Consider the following 19,542-nt stretch of genomic DNA (forward strand, 5'->3'; position numbering starts at 1 on the left):
ATGTAAATGACAAAAAGTAGAGGGCCCAGCACCGATCCTTGTGGCACTCCACTGGTCACAGGCCTCCAGTCTGAAAAACAACCCTCCACCACCACCCTCTGTCTTCTACCTTTGAGCCAGTTCTGTATCCAAATGGCTAGTTCTCCCTGTGTTCCAGGTTAAAGAGCACGGTGAAAAGGGGTTCCTGCAGATGCTGAAGAATTGAACTAAGAACAGAAAGAGCTGGAAAAGATTCACCGAACTGTTCTGACGGTGACCCTTAGGGACGATTGTGCTGGAAGGTCATGGATGTTGAGAATCTATATTTCTCTCCACAGAGGCTGCCTCACCTGCTGTGGGTTTCCAGTATTCTCTCAGATTACAGAGGACTGACCCCCATCCAGTGTCATCAAAATACTGCGGCAGTGAGATTCCTAGAAACATGGAAAACCCTCAGCAGCTTCGGCTGTCAGGGGAATGGGTTTCAGCTATTGGAAGCTTTCTTCAGGAGTTACTGCACTTACAAAGGGACCGACTGACGAGGAAGGACATGTTCAAACATGGGGGAAGGAACTGAACAGCCTAGAAAGTGAGTCACCAAAGCTGGACTCATTAAATCCATACACACTAGAAGGACGCATGAGATCAGCAAACATCTGAGACAGAAGAGGCACCTCCAAGTTTCTGGTATTGAGGTCCTACCTGCTATCAACTTATTGGCTTCTTTCGTTATAGATTGTCAGGAAGGGTTTAACTCACGATGGTAACAGGATGAGGAAATGGCAATCTGAGTGCCAGCTCCTACCTGGTGAGGAGGAGATCTGCTTCATACTGGACAGCTGCCCACAGGTACACAGTGTTATCATCAAGCGTCTCATTCAGCTCTGTACTGTCACTGCAAAGTGGAAACATTTTCGTTAACACTGGAGTGAGTCCCTCAAGCCCCAGAAATACAGAGCCAGACCCGGGGGTCAAACCTAATGTATTTACTCTCCTCAGACCTACAACGCCCCTCAAAGCCAGCGCTTTGGAGTGACTGAGGGACTTAAAAACACAGAAGGCAATGAGGAAGGTTTCAGTGAGGAAGGTTTCCATGAGGAAGGTTTCAATGAGGAAGGTTTCCATGAGGAAGGTTTCAGTGAGGAAGGGTTCAGTGAGGAAGGGTTCAGTGAGGAAGGGTTCAGTGAGGAAGGGTTCAGTGAGGAAGGTTTCAATGAGGAAGATTTCAGTGAGGAAGGGTTCAGTGAGGAAGGGTTCAGTGAGGAAGGGTTCAGTGAGGAAGGGTTCAGTGAGGAAGGGTTCAGTGAGGAAGGGTTCAGTGAGGAAGGGTTCAGTGAGGAAGGGTTCAGTGAGGAAGGGTTCAGTGAGGAAGGGTTCAGTGAGGAAGGGTTCAGTGAGGAAGGGTTCAGTGAGGAAGGGAGAGAGAGAGAGAGAGAATCCGACAGAGAGAGAGAGACAGACAAAGACAGAGAGAGAGAGAGAAAGAGAGAGAGAATCAGAGAGCGAGAATCCGAGAGAGAGAGAGAGAGAGCCTCCAGAACTCACACCAGGGCACTAAGAAGAGAATGAGACAAAGAAATTAACAGCGTCAATAAGCCCTCCCTCAGCTACTGAGAAACCAGTATGCAATCCTTGGTCACAAGGGTGAGCCATGATTCAGTACGTTAGCTACAACAAAAGCTATCATTTATATAGCAACCTTCCTACAGAAAAGACCTCAATAAGTGCTTCAGGGGAACATGAAATAGATGAAAGCGTTAACACTAAGCCACCTTAGGAGACATTATAAAGAGCTGAAGCAGCTCAATGGGAGATAAAGGGACAAACACAGCGAGTTAGGAAAGCAGCTTAGAGGCTTGACAACATAAGGGTCCGCTACCCGGAGGGTCAGGGAGTGAGGGTCTAACTCTCGGAGGGTCAGGGAGTGAAGGTCTAACACTCGGAGGGTCAGGGAGTAAGGGTCTGACACTCGCAGGGTCAGGGAGTGAAGGTCTAACACTCGGAGGGTCAGGAAGTGAGGGTCTGACACTCGGAGGGTCAGGGAGTGAGGGTCTGACACTCGGAGGGTCAGGGAGTGAGGGTCTAACACTCGGAGGGTCAGGGAGTGAGGGTCTGACACTCGGAGGGTCAGGGAGTGAGGGTCTGACACTCGGAGGGTCAGGGAGTGAGGGAGAGTGTCAGGGAGTGAGGGAGAGTGTCAGGGAGTGAGGGAGAGTGTCAGGGAGAGAGAGTCAGGAGAGAGCACACGGAGAGGCGAGAGAGTAGTGTTTGCTGGGAACAGAAGCACTAGCAGCTGGGATTTGGACCAGCTCGATGTCTTGTCTGTGTCGATGCTGCAGTGCTGATTTGAGATGTGAGAGCATGAGAACCAGGAATCGTCCTATCAGCCCCTTGTGTTTGTGGGATTGTGGCTGATCCAGCCGGGCCTTAAAGACTGTTCGTCCTGAGACCAGTTAAACCTGCCTGTCTACAGCTTGTAACATGCAGAAGGAAGTCTGAAGCTATGACAGACATAATGGAAGAAAGCAATGAAGGTTTCACATCATCTGACCTGCTAACACTGATGTAGAGCTCCACTTCATCCAATAGATGTGAACAATGAAACTCAAACTCCATACGAAAGGAGACCTGCGTGTAAAGGAAAAAGCTGCATTTAACAGGTGTGTAATGAAGCTCCATTCTCTTGAGAACCCAATGAAGCACACATTTCCCATCTCATTGCAGTTTCCAACATGCCCTTATTAATCCTGTTCTCTACTTTCTCTCCTGACTGAGCAGGCTCTGTTCCTCCAATGGAATTCGAGTCCCTGATTTCAGTAAACCTCCTTCCTACATGAGGTTCATGGAGATTACACATTGGCTAGTCAACTGTGAGGGCAGCACTTTATCAAATCTATCCTCAGCCAATTTCACATGAATGCACCTTCCTTCAGGAGTCACTTGGTATTGATCTGGAGTGGGATATTCACCAATTTCCTTCTCTGGATTCAAGGCACAGGTGATCGACTTTGTACCATGCTCAGCTCCAACTGGGGGAGCTCAGACCAGCAGCAGTAGAAAATAGTGGATTTAAGGCACAATTACCTACTGCCTGCAGTGATGTAGAAAATCCACGTGAACCCCATCGTCAATGCCTTGCCAAGATCCACTAGTGACTGAGAGGAGGAGAGAGTCCAGCTCTGAGTTCCTGCTCTGTCACTGTCTCAGAAGCTGTAGGGGAGATCTGAAGGAGTGTCGAGCACCCGATGCCTATTGCAAGGCCCGAAGTTCCTCCATCACCCGCCCTCCTGACAGATGAAGCCTGCAATGTCTCCTGAAGGAAATACCTGCATCAGAGATCTGAAGACCGGGAAACTGACGTTGCAGATCCTGTGGTGTGCCGATAACACCAGACATTCAATCTTATTCTGTGCATCATCCTGGAAAAAAAATAAGCAACACAAGATTAATTTACCACAGGAAACAGGGCCTCTCCTGCTACCCGACCAGCCTTCCCATAGTACAACCCTCACCCCAGTCACCTATCTGTACCACCACCCTACCCTACCCCCTCTGACTGTCCTCTGCCTGGCGTTCCCCACATTTGACTCCCTTTCCCGTTCCCTAACCCCTGAACCTGATACTCCCCTTGTTTCCCTGTCTGACCTCCCCAATCTAACCCTCCCATCTGACTGTCCCCTGCCTGACCCTTCCCCCACTTGACTCCCTTTCCCGTTCGAATCCCTGAACCTGATAGTCCACCCGACCCCGTCTGACCTCCCACTGACTGTCCCCCATTTGAAAGCCCCTCCTCTGTCTGACACTCTTCTCCAGGCCCCCCCAGCTCCCAATCCCCCTCCCACCTAAGTCTGAAGGTAACATTATCCTGCTGTCCAAGTGAAAACAGGAGACCCTCGAGTTGTTGCAGGGACCTGTGCCCTGAAAGCTGAAGGTAAGAGCTACAGTACACCCATAAAGCCCCTGCCCTGCTTTGGCAAGTACTGGTTATAATTTGAGTTGAATTTCCTGAGTTGTTTCACCAGGCTATCTCCTGATGCCTTACCAACTAAAGTTTCAGATGAACAAATTAAAGTTGGAATTTGAATTTAAATTATAGCCCAAAACTTACAAAGTGTCAGGTGGCTGTCAACAAAGGCATTTAGAGGTCACATCTTAGGAGAGGAGACAGATGGAGGGGAACAGGGTGAGGTCGATGATGTGATGATACAGAGTCGCTGAAGATGGAACGGCATCAAGGCTGTCTGCTACCTGGTTCTATCTCAGCTAAAAGGGGTAAAACGTCAGGCACTAAGGTACAGTTCGGGGCTGGAGGCCCAGAAGTTGGCGTCAGTGTTCCTGCTGTTAAACCCAACAAAGCTCAGTCTTTCCAAGAGCTGATGATAGGAGTGGATGACAAGACAGGAGTTTTTGTGGAGTCAGTCACATGGGACAAGAGCTGATCTTGGGGAATGAATGAATTGGGGAAAATGGCAGAAGGCTCTTTGAGCTTTCTGGAGTGGAAGGAAACAGGGATTGGTGGAGATTTCTTGATGCCAATGGGAGAGTTGTTGGTGGAACGCAAGTGGGAGGTAGTGGATGAGCAGTGTGAATAGAGTGCTGTGGTCAGGTATAGCCAGGCATGGAGAATGAGGAAGAATTGTGCATCTTGGATTTAATGGTGAAGCACTATTTGCGTCACAAACAAAAGTTCACAAACTCTGTGAACTATATAACCAAGGTTCGCAGCTGCATGTGGCTTAATCAGTGTGAAGTGGATTCCCCTTCACTAAAAACTAGCCTTGTATCTTTTTCCAAGGAAGCTTTCCATTTGTTCAAATGTCTTAGAGGTCACAGTGTGCTGCCTGACTTTATGACACAGAACCAGACCTTTCGGCCCACTTGTTCATGCCAACCAAGTTTCCTAAGCTAAAACTAGCCTGCATTTGGCCCATATCCCTTTCCTATCCATGTACCTATCCAAATGCTTTTTAAATGTTGTAATTGTACTAGCCTCCACCACTTCCTCTGGCAACTTATTCCATATGCACACCACCCTCTGCGTGAAAAAGTTGCCCCTTAGGTCCCTTTTAAATTTTGCCCTCTCACCCTAAACCTATGCCCTCTGGTTCTGGACTCCCCCACCCCATGGAAAAGACCTTGTCTATTTACCCTATCCATGCTCCTCATGATTTTATAAACCTCTGTAAAGTCACCCCTCAGCCTCCTACGCACCAGGGAAAACAGCCCCAGCCTATTCAGTCTTGGTAACATCTTTGTAAATCTATTTTGCTCCCTTTCCAGTTTAATAACTTCCTTCTGTAGTGATTGTAACAAGTCAGCTGGCTGGACCTCATAGAATCTGAGTTCCCTAATTGGGGATGTTAATATAAAAGCAGAGATGTACTACTAAGACTTTATAAAGCTCTGGTTAGGTCCCATTTGGAGTACTGTGTCCAGTTTTGGTCCCCACACCTCAGGAAGGACATACTGGCACTGGAACGTGTCCAGCGGAGATTCACACGGATGATCCCCGGAATGACAGGTCTAACATATGAGGAACGGCTGAGGATACTGGGATTGTATTCGTTGGAGTTTAGAAGATTAAGGGGAGACTTAATAGAGACGTACAAAATAATACATGGCTTGGAAAAGGTGGATGCTAGGAAATTGTTTCAGTTAAACGAGGAGACTAGGACCCGTGGACACAGCCTTAGAATTAGAGGGGGTCATTTCAGAACAGAAATGCGGAGGCATTTCTTCAGCCAGAGAGTGGTGGGCCTGTGGAATTCATTGCCACGGAGTGCAGTGGAAGCCGGGACGCTAAATGTCTTCAAGGCCGAGATTGATAGATTCTTGTTGTCTCGAGGAATTAAGGGCTACGGGGAGAACGCTGGTAAGTGGAGCTGAAATGCGCATCAGCCATGATTGAATGGCGGAGTGGACTTGATGGGCTGAATGGCCTTACTTCCACTCCTATGTCTTATGGTCTTATGGTCTTATGGTCTTAACCTGATCCAATCTGAGAGCCCTGCCTGACAGGTATAATCAGGAATGTCAGAGATACTCTGAACAGGCAGCACTAAAGTCAGGGACTGTTCATGTGTAATTACAGACTGTCTTGGTGATGGGAGACCAGCCGTGGAGTTTAGATTAGATTAGATTCCCTACAGTGTGGAAACAGGCCCTTTGACCCAACCAGTCCACACCGACCTTCCAAAGAGTAACCCATCCAGACCCATTTCCCTCTGACTAATACATCTAACACTATGAGCGATTTAATATGGCCAATTCACCTGACCTGCACATCTTTGGACTGTGGGAAGAATTATTTAACTTTCCTTCACAGGGAAAGCACAATTCCAAACATGGCCTTACCAATGTCTTGTACATCCATAACATGATGTACCACAATGACACGTGGTGGCACAGTGGTTAGCACTGCTGCCTCACAGCACCAGAGACCCGGGTTCAATTCCTGCCTCAGGCGACTGACTGTGTGGAGTTTGCACGTTCTCCCCGTGTCTGAGTGGGTTTCCTCCGGGTGCTCCGGTTTCCTCCCACAGTACAAAGATGTGCAGGTCAGGTGAATTAGCCATGCTAAATTGCCCGTAGTGTTAGGTAAGGGGTAAATGTAGGGGTATGGGTGGGTTGTGCTTCGGCGGGTCGGTGTGGACTTGTTGGGCCGAAGGGCTGTTTCCACACTGTAAATAATCTAATCTAATCTAATCTAAAACTCCTGTACTCAATGCTCTGACTGATGAAAGCAAATGTGCCTTCTTCACCCTGTCTACCTGTAATGCTACTTTCTAGGAACTATATACCTGCATCACTAGGTCTCTCTATTCAACAACACTCCCCAGGACCCTACCACTAACTGTGTAAATCCTGCCCTGGTTTGTCTTTCCAAACTGCAACACCTTGCATTTATCTATATTAAACTCCATCAAACTTATTAATAGTTCACAGTGCACATGAAAGGAATCCTCCAAAAGACATGAGAAAGAGGAACTTAAGTTTGTTTTACCTTCACAAGGAGACTGGTGAAGAGCAGGTTTTTGGAAAAGGTGATGTTGAGGCTTGTATTGTAAGCATTTTCTTTCCTGTTTTCCAGCATCACTATTGCTGACACCCTCTGTCGATAGCTTTTTACAATGTAAGGACTTTGTCTGAAATAGTGTATTATAAAAATGAAAAATATACACAAACTCAAGAAATACTAGACAGCCCAATGGGTAAATGCAGCTCAGCAAGAATACAAACTGGGTGTTTGATTCCTGCTGAGATTGTGATCAGACTTGGTACGGGTCAGTTTGTGGGTGTTAGCATCAATCCTGTTCCCGTTCCTGATCGTTCCCCAGGAAGTTTCTTTGGGATGTAGAGTGTTCTAGACTAGAGGCAGCGATGCTCTGATTGGCCAGCCTGTTCACCAACATTCTCTCTCACAATCAGTCGGCACAGAATGAGGAAACACAATTCAATGTTCTCATTGATCGTGAAGGGAATGAAATACAAAAATAGGGAAGTTATTCCTCAACTATACAGGGCATTGGTAGTGCACACCTGGAGCACTGGGTACAGTATTGACCACTTTATTTGAAGGAAGGGCGCAATTACATTGGAAGCAATTCAGTGAGAGTTCACCAGGCTAATGCTGAGAATGGGGTGGGGAAGATGATTCGTCTTATGAGGAAAGGTTGATCAGGCTAGGCTTGAAGCTGCTGGAGTTTGGTCATGAAAGCAATGACTTGACTGGAACATATAAGATTCTGAAGGGTCTTGACAAGGCAAATGTGGAGAGAATGCCCCTGCTGATGAAAGAATCTAAAACTAGGGATCACTGTTGTAAAATCAGAGTCTCCTATTCAAAACACAGTCTCCTATTTAAACATCACAATCTCCTATTTAAAAATCATAGTCCCCGATTCAAAACTCAGTCTCCTATTTAAAAATCACAGTCCGCTATTTAAAAATCACAGTCAACTATTTAAAAATCAGTCTCCTATTTAAAAATCAAAGTCGCCTATTTAAAAATCACAGTCTCCTATTTAAAAATCAGTCTCCTATATAAAAATCAAAGTCGCCTATTTAAAAAGCACAGTCTCCTATTTAAAAATCACAGTCTCCTATTCAAAATCACAGTCAACTATTTAAAAATCACAGTCTCCTATTCAAAATCACAGTCAACTATTTAAAAATCACAGTCACCTATTTAAAAATCACAGTCTCCTATTCAAAATCACAGTCAACTATTTAAAAATCAGTCTCCTATTCAAAATCACAGTCACCTATTTAAAAATCACAGTCTCCTATTCAAAAATCAGTCTCCTATATAAAAATCAAAGTCGCCTATTTAAAAATCACAGTCACCTATTTAAAAATCACAGTCTCCTATTCAAAATCAAAGTCAACTATTTAAAAATCTCAGTCTCCTATTCAAAAATCACAGTCTCCTATTCAAAATCACAGTCAACTATTTAAAAATCAGTCTCCTATTTAAACATCAGTCACCTATTTAAAAATCAGTCTCCTATTTAAAAATCACAGTCACCTATTTAAAAATCACAGTCTCCTATTCAAAAATCACAGTCAACTATTTGAAAATCAGTCTCCTTTTTAAAAATCAGTCTCCTATTTAAAAATCACAGTCACCTATTTAAAAATCACAGTCTCCTATTCAAACTCACAGTCCACTATTTAAAAATCACAGTCTCCTTTTCAAAAATCAGTCTCCTATTTAAAAATCACAGTCAACTATTTAAAAATCAGTCTCCTATTTAAACATCAGTCACCTATTTAAAAATCAGTCTCCTATTTAAAAATCACAGTCACCTATTTAAAAATCACAGTCTCCTATTCAAACTCACAGTCCACTATTTAAAAATCACAGTCTCCTTTTCAAAAATCAGTCTCCTATATAAAAATCAAAGTCGCCTATTTAAAAATCACAGTCTCCTATTCAAAATCACAGTCCACTATTTAAAAATCAGTCTCCTTTTCAAAAATCAGTCTCCTATATAAAAATCAAAGTCGCCTATTTAAAAATCACAGTCTCCTATTCAAAAATCACAGTCACCTATTTGAAAATCAGTCTCTATTTAAAAATCAGTCACCTATTTAAAAATCACAGTCTCCTATTCAAAATCACAGTCAACTATTTAAAAATCACAGTCTCCTATTCAAAAATCAGTCTCCTATATAAAAATCAAAGTCGCCTATTTAAAAATCACAGTCTCCTATTCAAAATCACAGTCTCCTATTCAAAAATCACAGTCTCCTATTCAAAAATCACAGTCACCTATTTGAAAATCAGTCTCCTATTTAAAAATCAGTCACCTATTTAAAAATCACAGTCTCCTATTCAAAAATCACAGTCAACTATTTAAAAATCAGTCTCCTATTTAAAAATCACAGTCACCTATTCAAAAATCAGTGACCTATTCAAAAATCACAGTCTCCTATTCAAAAATCACAGGAATTTCATTCCACACACAAACCACCCCTTATGTAAAAAAAGTTGCCCCATGTCCTTTTTAAATCTTACCCCCTCACTTTAAAAATATGTGCCCTAGTCTTGAACTCCCCTACACTAGTGAAAAGCTGGAAATGTGTTGCTGGAAAAGCGCAGCAGGTCAGGCAGCATCCAGGGAACAGGAGAATCGACGTTTCGGGCATAAGCCCTTCTTCAGGAAAGAAGGACTTATGCCCGAAACGTCGATTCTCCTGTTCCCTGGATGCTGCCTGACCTGCTGCGCTTTTCCAGCAACACATTTCCAGCTCTGATCTCCAGCATCTGCAGATCTCACTTTCTCCTACACTAGTGAAAAGACAACTGCCATTCATATGACATATACCCCTCATGATTATATAAACCTCCTACACTACAGTGGAAACAGTCCCTGTCCATCCAGCATCTCCTTATACACAAACCCCCCACTCCCACCAACACCCTGGTAATCTCTTCTGATCCCTCTGTAGCTTGATAATATCCTTCCTGTAATATGGAGACTAGAACTGGACACAGTATTCCAGAAGAGGCCCCACCAAAATCCTCACCAATAGCCTCAACATGGCGTCCCAACTCCTATACTCAAAGGGTCTTTGGAACTTTCTCCCTGAAAAGAGGGTGGAAGCAGAGTCTTTGAATATTTTAAAGGCAGTGGTAGACAGATTCTTGTTAGGCAAGGTGATGAAAGGCTTTCAGAGCTAAGTGGGAATGGGGATTTGAGGTTTCAATCAGATCAGACATGATGGTTTGGGATGGCGGGACAGGCTTGAGGGGCTGAATGACCTTCTGCTGCTCCTTGTTTGCCTGTTAGCTATTCAGGTGGCTCATTGGTAGATAGGAATTAGGGAGACAGCGAGGTAAAAACATGAAGGGCTTTTGCCCGAAACGTCGATTTTGCCTGTCCTCGGATGCTGCCTGAATTGCTGTGCTCTTCCAGCACCACTAATCCAGAATTAGGGAGACAGCATCAGGAGAGGAATTAGGGAGACAGCAGCTGTACTCCTTACTGCTTTTTAAACATTCACTCATGGGACCTGGGGGGTCACTGACCCAGCATTAAATATACCTCCCTAGTGGCCATTGAGAAGGTGATAATGAGCTGCAGTTTACACAGTGGAGGTAGATCCATAATGCCATAAGGGACACAGTTCCAGGATTGTGACTCAGCAACAGTGTAGGAATGGTGATATATTTTCAAGTGATTATCATGAGTGGCTCAGAGGGAAACATAACAGTTATTACAGAGCCTAATGATTTTTCGGAGCGCCACTCCTTCATCAGGTGGTTGTGGAGGACACAATTGTAAGACACAGAATTTATGGCAAAAGTTTACAGTGTGATGTAACTGAAATTATACATTGAAAAATACCTTGATTATTTGTTGAGTCTTTCATCTGTTCGAATACCATGATAGTTTCACTTCTTTCATGTGTAAATCACAAAACTTTCTTTAAAAGTTGCATTCTCAGGTTAACTGTAACAATTGGTGTTAGCCAGATAATGTTGAAGGTGTTAGCCCCCTGATATCAGTGTACAGTTGTAGAGTGTCTAAGTCTGTGAGGGGTTGCATGTGTGAGTGTGGGAGTGTGTGTCTGTAGGGGTGTGTGTGAGTGTCTGTGTAAATGTGTGTCTGTGTGTATGTGTGCATAGGAGTGCCTGTGTGTGTATAGTGCAATACTGGTCACCTGTAGTGTGACATGAACTCAAGGTCCCAGTTGAGGCCCTCCCTATGGGTACGGAACGACGCTCCAAAAGCCAGTGCTTCCATTTAAACCTGTTGGACTATTTGGCCGCATTTAGAATATTGTGTACAGTTCTGGTCGCCACATTACCAAAAGTATGTGGACGCTTTGGAGAGGGTGCAGAGAAGGTTTACGAGGATGTTGCCTGGTATGGAAGGTGTTAGCTATGAAGAGAGTTTTGAGTAGGTTACGTTTATTTTCACTAGAAAAGAGGAGGTTGAGGGGGGACCTGATTGAGGTTTACAAAGTCATGAAGGGTATGGACAGGGTGGATAGAGACAAGCTTTTTCCCAGGGTGAAGGATTCAATAATGAGAGGTCACGCTTTCAAGGTGAGAGGTGGAAAGTTTAAGGGGGATACACGCGGCTAGTACTTCACACACCGGGTGGTGGGCGTTTGGAACCCGTTGCCAGCAGAAGTGGTAGAGGCAGGCACCGTAGATTCATTTAAGATGCATCTGGATAAATACATGAGTAGGTGGGGAGTAGAGGGATACAGATGTTTAGGAATTGACCGACAGGTTTAGACAGTACATTTGGATCAGCTCAGGCTTGGAGGGCCGAAGGGCGTGTTCCTGGGCTGTAAAATTTCTTTGTTCTTCTTTGTTCTTATAACCTGGTATTGTGTGATTTTTAACTTTGTACACCCCAGTCCAACACCGACATCTCGAAATAATGATTTTTAACCTCATGATTCCAGCGCCAACAACTGACAATAAACGTTGGCAATAAATATTTTCTTGCCTAGATCCTGAAATATCCAAGTGTGCCTGCAACGCAAGGTCCGTCAAACATTCATCATCGTCCCCACAGTCTTTAAAGAAGGGAATCTGAAAGTGTGAAATTGAAAACAGGGATATTTCAGCAAACTTCAGGACAAAGCTTTGTGCCTGTCGATCTGAGCGATACAGTCCAACAGAGACTTACCCAGTTTTTAACTGTAGTTACACAACCATCATCCAGAATTGGCCCCTCAGGCTGTTCAGCCAAACTAAACTGTAGTGTGAACCCAATAGGCCGAATGTAGTCAGCTGTATCCTGTGTCAGAGATAGCAAATGTTATAGAGTCATAGAGATGTACAGCACGGAAACAGACCCTTCAGCCCAACTCGTCCCTGCCGACCAGATATCCCAACCTAATCTAGGCCCACCTGCTAGCACCCAGCACATATCCCTTTAAATTGTATACCCATCCAGATGCTTTTTAAACGTTATAATTGTACCAGCCTCCACCACTTCCTCTGGCAGCTCATTCCATACACACACCACCCTCTGTGTGAAACAGTTGCCCCTTAGGTCTCTTTTAAATGTTTCCCATCTCATCTTAAATCTATGCTCTCTACATTTGAATTCCCACACCCCAGGGAAAAAACCTTGTCTTCTGTTGTTACATTAAAAGCCACAAAGTGCCAGAGTCGACACATCAAACTAAGCGTCTGCATTTTACTGCAGATCACACCACAGATTTTACACATCGGCATTGTGGCATAATGTGTCACAGGAACACTCCGAATACTCATCAAAGTCAGGGATGTCAATATATCAGGCAGTCATTCCCACCAACAAACACACCCAGATCAGACACCCAGCAACAAATACACCCAGATCAGACACCCAGCAACAAACACACCCAGATCAGACAACCAGTAACACACACACCCAGATCAGAAATCCAGCAAAGTATCCAGTTATTGCCTTTCAGTCTTGGCTTCGGGAATGTTAGGAGCAGCTATTTCATTGTAACAATTGCAGCCTGTTGTCGGTAGGTACAGGTGTCACACTGACATAGATGATCAGACGGTATATAAATCTTGATAGCAGGCCTTCATACCCAGTGCCATTTCTACAGCAAAGTGGGAGAGATTCTAGTACTTACAATGACGTGAAAGTGAAGGGTGTGACATTTCAGGCCATCGGTCAGAAGATGAATAACTTCCTCCTTCTGCCTCTGGTCACTTCCATCAAACAAGGCCCTGGGAGCAAACTTCTTTTCATCCAACAGAATGTTATAATACAGATCTGTAACAGACCGGCAGTCAGAGTAATTCAGACATCAGGTAACGACACAGTTTCTTCTTAAGCATCTGATACTCATTATGAGCGGAGCTTGTTTCCAGCCAGCACTGACCAGCTCAGACATGCTTCACACAGCCACACCACAGAAGCTGCTGATTCATGTCACACGTGTGCAGGGCGTCCAGTCATAAACATATAGAGTCATATCTGAGACCCTGCCCTCTTCTCCTCCCCACATCACTGAAATGTAAACTCTCCCACCTCCTCTCTTTATTCTCTCCCATCACCCCAAACCTGGGCAACTTTAGACCTCTCGGTGTTCTCTTCTTCCTTCAGTTCAGAAACTTTCAAATACGTGTTGGGCCTCCGCTAAGCATTATCTCCTGACTGCCCATGTCTTTCTCATAATCTTTCTGTCTGTGGTGTGTTCTATTCTGTGACTCATGCCCTTCCTGATAACTCCATTCATTCATGGGATTTAGGCTTCACTGGCTGGGCCAGCATTTACTGCTAATCTTTAACTGCCCTGGAATAGGTGCTGGAGAGCTGTCTTCACAATGCTGTTGGGAAGGAAGTTGAGCTGGCTGATCTGTCCCCCTAGATGGTTGTGGGTTTGGAGGATGCTCTGGTGAATTCCTGCAGTGCCTCTTGTAGATAGTACACACTGCTGCTGCTGCTGAGCGTCAGGGGAGGAGGGAGGGGATGCTTGTGGATGTGGTGCCAAAGAAGCAGGTTGCTTTGGCCTGGATGATGTCGAGCTTCTGCAGTGTTGTTGGAGCTGCCCCCATCCAGAACAGTGGCAAATGTTTAGGGAAAGACTAAATGCCTCACCATTAAAGTATATTCCTGAGAGGAAGAGGAAGTGTATAAAGGTGAATAATTATCCATGGCTTAACAAGAAAGTCATGGATAACAAAGGCAAAAGCTGGGGCATATCATAATGCCAGAGTTAGGGGTACTCTGGGGGAATTGGGAGAGCTTTAAACATTAGCAAAGCGTTGCAAAATACAAAATCAAAAGTGCTAAGGTGAACTATGAAAGGAAACTAGCAGAAACCATAAGCACTAATACCAAGTTTCTGTAAGTATATAAAAAGGAAAACAGTAATGAAAGTAAATGTTTGCCCTTTACAGGATGACAATGACAAGATAATAATGGGAAACTTGGAAATGACAGAGACACTAAATCAATGTTGTGGTTCTGTTCGCCGAGCTGGAAGTTTTTGTTGCAAACATTTTGTCCCCTGGCTAGGCGACATCATCAGTGCTTGGGAGCCTCCTGCGAAGCGCTTCTTTGATGTTTCCTCCGGTGTTTATAGTGGCCTGTCCCTGCCGCTTCCGGTTGTCAGTTTCAGCTGTCCGCTGTAGTGGTTGGTATATTGGGTCCAGGTCGATGTGTTTGTAGATGTAGTTTGTCGATGAATGCCATGCCTTCGTTTCGTAGCTAGTTCGTGGCTAGTTGATGTTCATGTATGCGGATTGTTAGCTGTCTTCCTGTTTGTCCTATATAGTGTACAGCCACGCTCAGACAACAACTCACCAGAACGAAGGACCCGATACCCAACATGAGCAAGACGAATGTAGTGTACAAAATACCATGCAAGGACTGCACTAAACACTATATAGGACAAACAGGAAGACAGCTAACAATCCGCATACATGAACACCAACTAGCCACGAAACGACACAACCAGCTATCCTTAGTAGCCACACACGCAGACAACAAGCAACATGAATTCGACTGGGACAAAATTACTATCATAGCCACTACAGCGGGCAGCTGAAACTGACAACCGGAAGCGGCAGGGACAGACCACTATAAACACCGGAGGAAACACCACAGAAGCGCTTCGCAGGAGGCTCCCAAGCACTGATGATGTCGCCTAGCCAGGGGACGAAACGTTTGCAACAAAAACTTCCAGCTCGGCGAACAGAACCACAACAACGAGCACCCGAGCTACAAATCTTCGCACAAACTTTGAACACTAAATCAATATTTTGCCTATTTTCACAGTTAAAGATAATAATTTATTCCTAAAAATTGCAGTTACTCTGGAGGAACTTGGTGAGATTACTATAACTAGGAGGAAGGCATTAAGTGAACTGATGGGAGTAAAGGTTGATAAGCCTCTGAGGGCTGGGGTATTAAAGGAGGTGACAGCAGAGACAGAGGATACATTAGTTATGATATTCCATAATTCCCTGGATTCTGGAAAGGTACCAGTGGATTGGAAACATGCTAATGTGACATCCTAATTAAAAAAAAGGAGATATGTAAAAATTGGGAAACTATAGAGCAGTTAATTTGACCTCGGTAGTGGGGAAGTTGCTGGAGTCAATCATAAAGAAGGAAGTAACTGAACACTTGGAAAAACAAAGGTCAATTCACCAGTGTCAGCGCGGTTCCATGAAGGGTAAGTCATACTTGACAAACTTGCTGCAGTTCTTTGAAGATTAACTAGCAAGGTGGATAATGGGGATCTGGAGGATGTCATATATGTGATGGGTTTATGCCCGAAACATCGATTTCCTTCTCCTCGGATGCTGCCTGACCTGCAGTGCTTTTCCAGCACCACACTCTCAAACCGGAGGATGTAGTATATCTAGTTTTCCAGAAGGCATTTGACAAGGTGTTGCATAAAAGACTGATCCAGTAGTTTAGATCCCAGGGGATTAAGGGTATGGTATGGGCTTGCATGGACAATTAGCTGACTGTCAGAAAGCAGAGGGTCCTTCTCTGGATGGAGACCTGTAACTAGTGGGAGTCAGTTCTTGGACCTCAAATATTTACAATCTATATAAAGATCGGCAAGCCAGGACAGGGTGTTCAGTAGCAAAGATCGTTGATGACACTGAAATTGGTAAGAAAGCAGGCAGTGATGAGGAAAAAGAGTTTCCAGATGGATATCGTTAGGCTCAGCGAGTGGGCCAGAATCCGGCAGGTGGAGTTTAATTTGGTTAAGTGTGAGGCTGTCCATTTTGGCCAGAAAATTAAAAAGGCAAATAATTATTTAAATGGGAAGTAGATTCAAAGTGTGTAAGTGCAGAGGGATCTGGGTATCGTTGTGCATGAATCACAGATCCAGGCTACCTCATGATGTTGATTAGCAGAGGATTTATTGGTGAATGGATTATGGTTGGATTCTCTCTTGTTGGCGATGATCATTGAGTTGCATTTATGTGACCTGAGTGTTACTTGCCACATGACAGCCCAAACCTGGAAATTATCCAGGTCTTGTTGAGGGACTGCTTCAGTAACTGGGCAGTTGTGAATGATGCTGAACACTGTGCAGCCATCAGGGATCATTCCTACTTCTGACCTTATGATAGGAGGAAGCAGCTGAAGATGGTTGGGCCTAGGATACTACCCTGAGGAAGTCCTGCAGAGACGTCCTGGTGTTGAGTTGACTGCTGTGTGGAACAGCACAGAGGCTCAGTGGTTAGCACTACTACTTCACAGCATCAACCAACCATGTCTGATTCCAGACGCAGGTGACTGTTCTCCCTGTGTCTGTGTGGGCTACCGGCAGGTGCTCCAATTTCCTCCCACAGTCCAAAGATTAGGTTAGGCAGGTTAGGCAGATTGGCTATGGGAAATTGCTTGTAGTGTTTAGGGATCTGCAGGCTAGGTGGGTTAGCCATGGAAAGTGCAGGTTTACACACGTAGGGGGATGGGTCTGGATGGGACACTGTTTGGTGTAGACCATTTCGGCTAAATGGCCTGTTTCCACGCTGTAGGGATTCTGTGATTCTGTGAATCACTATTATCTTTCTACGTGACTCCCAACCAGTGGGTGCATGATCAGGTAATACTGATGCCAATTTTCCAAAACGTGTTAGATTGTGGAAATACTGGAAAGTAGCAAATCTTACCATTCTATTCAAAAGAGGGAGACAGAAACTATAAGGCAGTCAGCTTGCTCTGAGTCATGGAGAAGGTGTCCGTATCAATCATGAACGAGGTTCGAGCTGCATACGGAGAAAAGTTTAAGGTAGCCAGGAAGAATCAGTGTGGTTTTTTTTTTCAAAGGGAAATCATGTTTAACCAAATTACAGTGGCTTCCATGAAGGAGGAACATGCGCTGTGTATAAGGAGAAACATGTTAACGGACTGTACTTTGATTTCCAGAAGGCATTTGAAAAGGTTATTGTAAAAAGTAAGAGTTTATGGAAGAAGACAGTAACATACTAGTATGGATAGAATATTGGCTGGCTGTCAGAAAACAGAGTGTGCTTAAATAGGTCTGATTGGCAGAATGAAATGGAGTCACACAGGGACTGGCGCTGGGGGTCTCAGAATATTACAATTTACGCAAATGACTTAACTGAGGAAGAGAAGGCACAGGAGTTAAATACAACTACGCCTGCCAAATTACTGAGTGATTGTTCAGCATTACTGTCTTGCTCTGTCTGTTACTACAAAAGAAACTCGCTCAGGTATTGTTGTACAATCCGGCATTCTGTCCACGTGGTACAGGAATCCAATCCAAGGGGTTCAGGAGAGGTTTTGTATAGAATAAGAGATTCCTGGAGTGAATTACAGCTCGAGTTTTGGAGTAGGAGAATAGTTTATATGTAGCTCCTGAGGAGACCAGGCTGATGCTAAACTCCCATTTCAAGAGAAGTACTTGGATTTCCAGAAGGCATTTCATTGGGGGAGAGGAAACTGCTATTAGACAGGAGCTGTGGAGTATAAATTGGGAACAATTGTCCTATGGGAAAGGCACACCAGAAATGTGGAGGCTGTTTAAGGAGCACTTGTTGTGAGTGTTGGATAACATTATCCCACTGAGACACACAAGGAAAGGTAAGGTGAAGGAGCCTTGGATGACAGGAGCAGAGGAGCTTCTCGTCAAGAGGAAGAAGGATGCTCACTTAATGTTGAGGAAGCGAGGATCTGGCACAGCTTTAGTGAATTACAGGGTAGCTAGGATAGAACTCAGAAATGGACTGAGGAGAGCTAGGAGGGGACACAAAAAAGCCTTGGCAGGGAGGATTAGGAAAACCCAAAGGCGTTCTACACATGTGAGGAATAAGAGAATGATCAGAGAGAGGGCAGAGCCGATCAGGGATAGTGGAGGGAACTTGTGCCTGGAGTCTGAAGAGGTAGGGGAGGCCCTAAATGAGATTTTTGCTTCAGTATTCACTAGAGAGAGGGACCTTGTTGATAGTGAGAACACTGTGGACCAGGTTAATTGGCTTGACCAGATTGGTATTAAGGAAGTGGATGTGCTGGAAATTCTGGGAAACATCAAGATAGATAAATCCCCAGGACCGGACCACATATATCCAAGATTACTATGGTAAGACAGGAATGAGATTGCTGTGCCTCTGGTGATGATCTTTGCTTCCTCACTCTCCACGGGAGTAATACCAGATGATTGGTGGAAGGCGAAAATCGTTCCTCTGTTCAAGAAGAGAATAGAGAAATCCCTGGGAATTACAGACCAGTCAGTCATAGAGTCATAGAGATGTACAGCACAGAAACAGAGCCTTTGGTCCAACGCATCCATGCTGACCAGATAGCCCAACCCAAACTAGTCCCACCTGCCAGCACCTGGCCCATATCCCTCCAAAAACGTTCCTATTCGTAAACCCATCCAGATGCCTTTTAAATACTGTAATTGTACCAGCCTGCACCACTTCCTCTGGCAGCTTATTCCACACATGTACCACCCTCTGCGTGAAAAGATTGTCCCTTAGGTCACTTTTATATCTTTCCCCTCTCACCCTAAACCTATGCCCTCTAGTTCTGGACTCCCCGACCCCAGGGAAAAGACTTTGTCTATTTATCCTATCCATGCCCCTCATGATTTTATAAACCTCTGTAAGGTCACCCCTCAGCTTCCGACGCTCCAGGGAAAACAGCCCCAGCCTGTTCAGCCTCTCCCTATAGCTCAAATCATCAAACCCTGGCAACATCCTTGCAAATCTTTTTTTTGAACCCTTTCAACTTTCACAACATCTTTCCGATAGGAAGGAGACCAGAATTGCACGCAATATTCCAACAGTGGCCTAACCAATGTCCTGTACAGCCGCACCATGACCTCCCAACTCCCGTACCCAATACTCGGACCAATAAAGGAAAGCATACCAAACGCCTTCACTATCCTATCTACCTGCGACTCCACTTTCAAGGAGCTATGAACCTGCACTCCAAGGTCTCTTTGTTCAGCAACACTCCCTATGACCTTACCATTAAGTGTATAAGTCCTGCTAAGATTTGCTTTCCCAAAATGCAGCACCTTGCATTTATCTAAATTAAACTCCATCTGCCACTCCTCAGCCCATTGACCCACCTGATCAAGATCCCATTGTACTCT

General features: G+C 44.7%; 1 protein-coding gene across 2 annotated transcripts in view; it reads right to left on the bottom strand.

Annotated features, from left to right (window-relative positions):
* The window catches only part of LOC122544732 (integrin alpha-10-like), a 51,185-nt gene that overhangs the window by 23,293 nt on the left and 8,350 nt on the right, over positions 1–19,542 (bottom strand). For both annotated transcript variants that reach the window (XM_043684038.1, XM_043684039.1), the window contains exons 4-10: positions 13,081–13,223; positions 12,132–12,242; positions 11,949–12,034; positions 6,983–7,124; positions 3,306–3,398; positions 2,531–2,607; positions 785–874 (exon numbers count right to left, since the gene is read on the bottom strand). In XM_043684038.1, the coding sequence (XP_043539973.1) occupies positions 785–874; positions 2,531–2,607; positions 3,306–3,398; positions 6,983–7,124; positions 11,949–12,034; positions 12,132–12,242; positions 13,081–13,223 (742 nt within the window). The remainder of the gene's footprint in view (positions 1–784; positions 875–2,530; positions 2,608–3,305; positions 3,399–6,982; positions 7,125–11,948; positions 12,035–12,131; positions 12,243–13,080; positions 13,224–19,542) is intronic.

The sequence above is a fragment of the Chiloscyllium plagiosum genome, chromosome 51 (genome assembly GCF_004010195.1).
Source record: "Chiloscyllium plagiosum isolate BGI_BamShark_2017 chromosome 51, ASM401019v2, whole genome shotgun sequence".
Classification (NCBI taxonomy): domain Eukaryota; kingdom Metazoa; phylum Chordata; class Chondrichthyes; order Orectolobiformes; family Hemiscylliidae; genus Chiloscyllium; species Chiloscyllium plagiosum.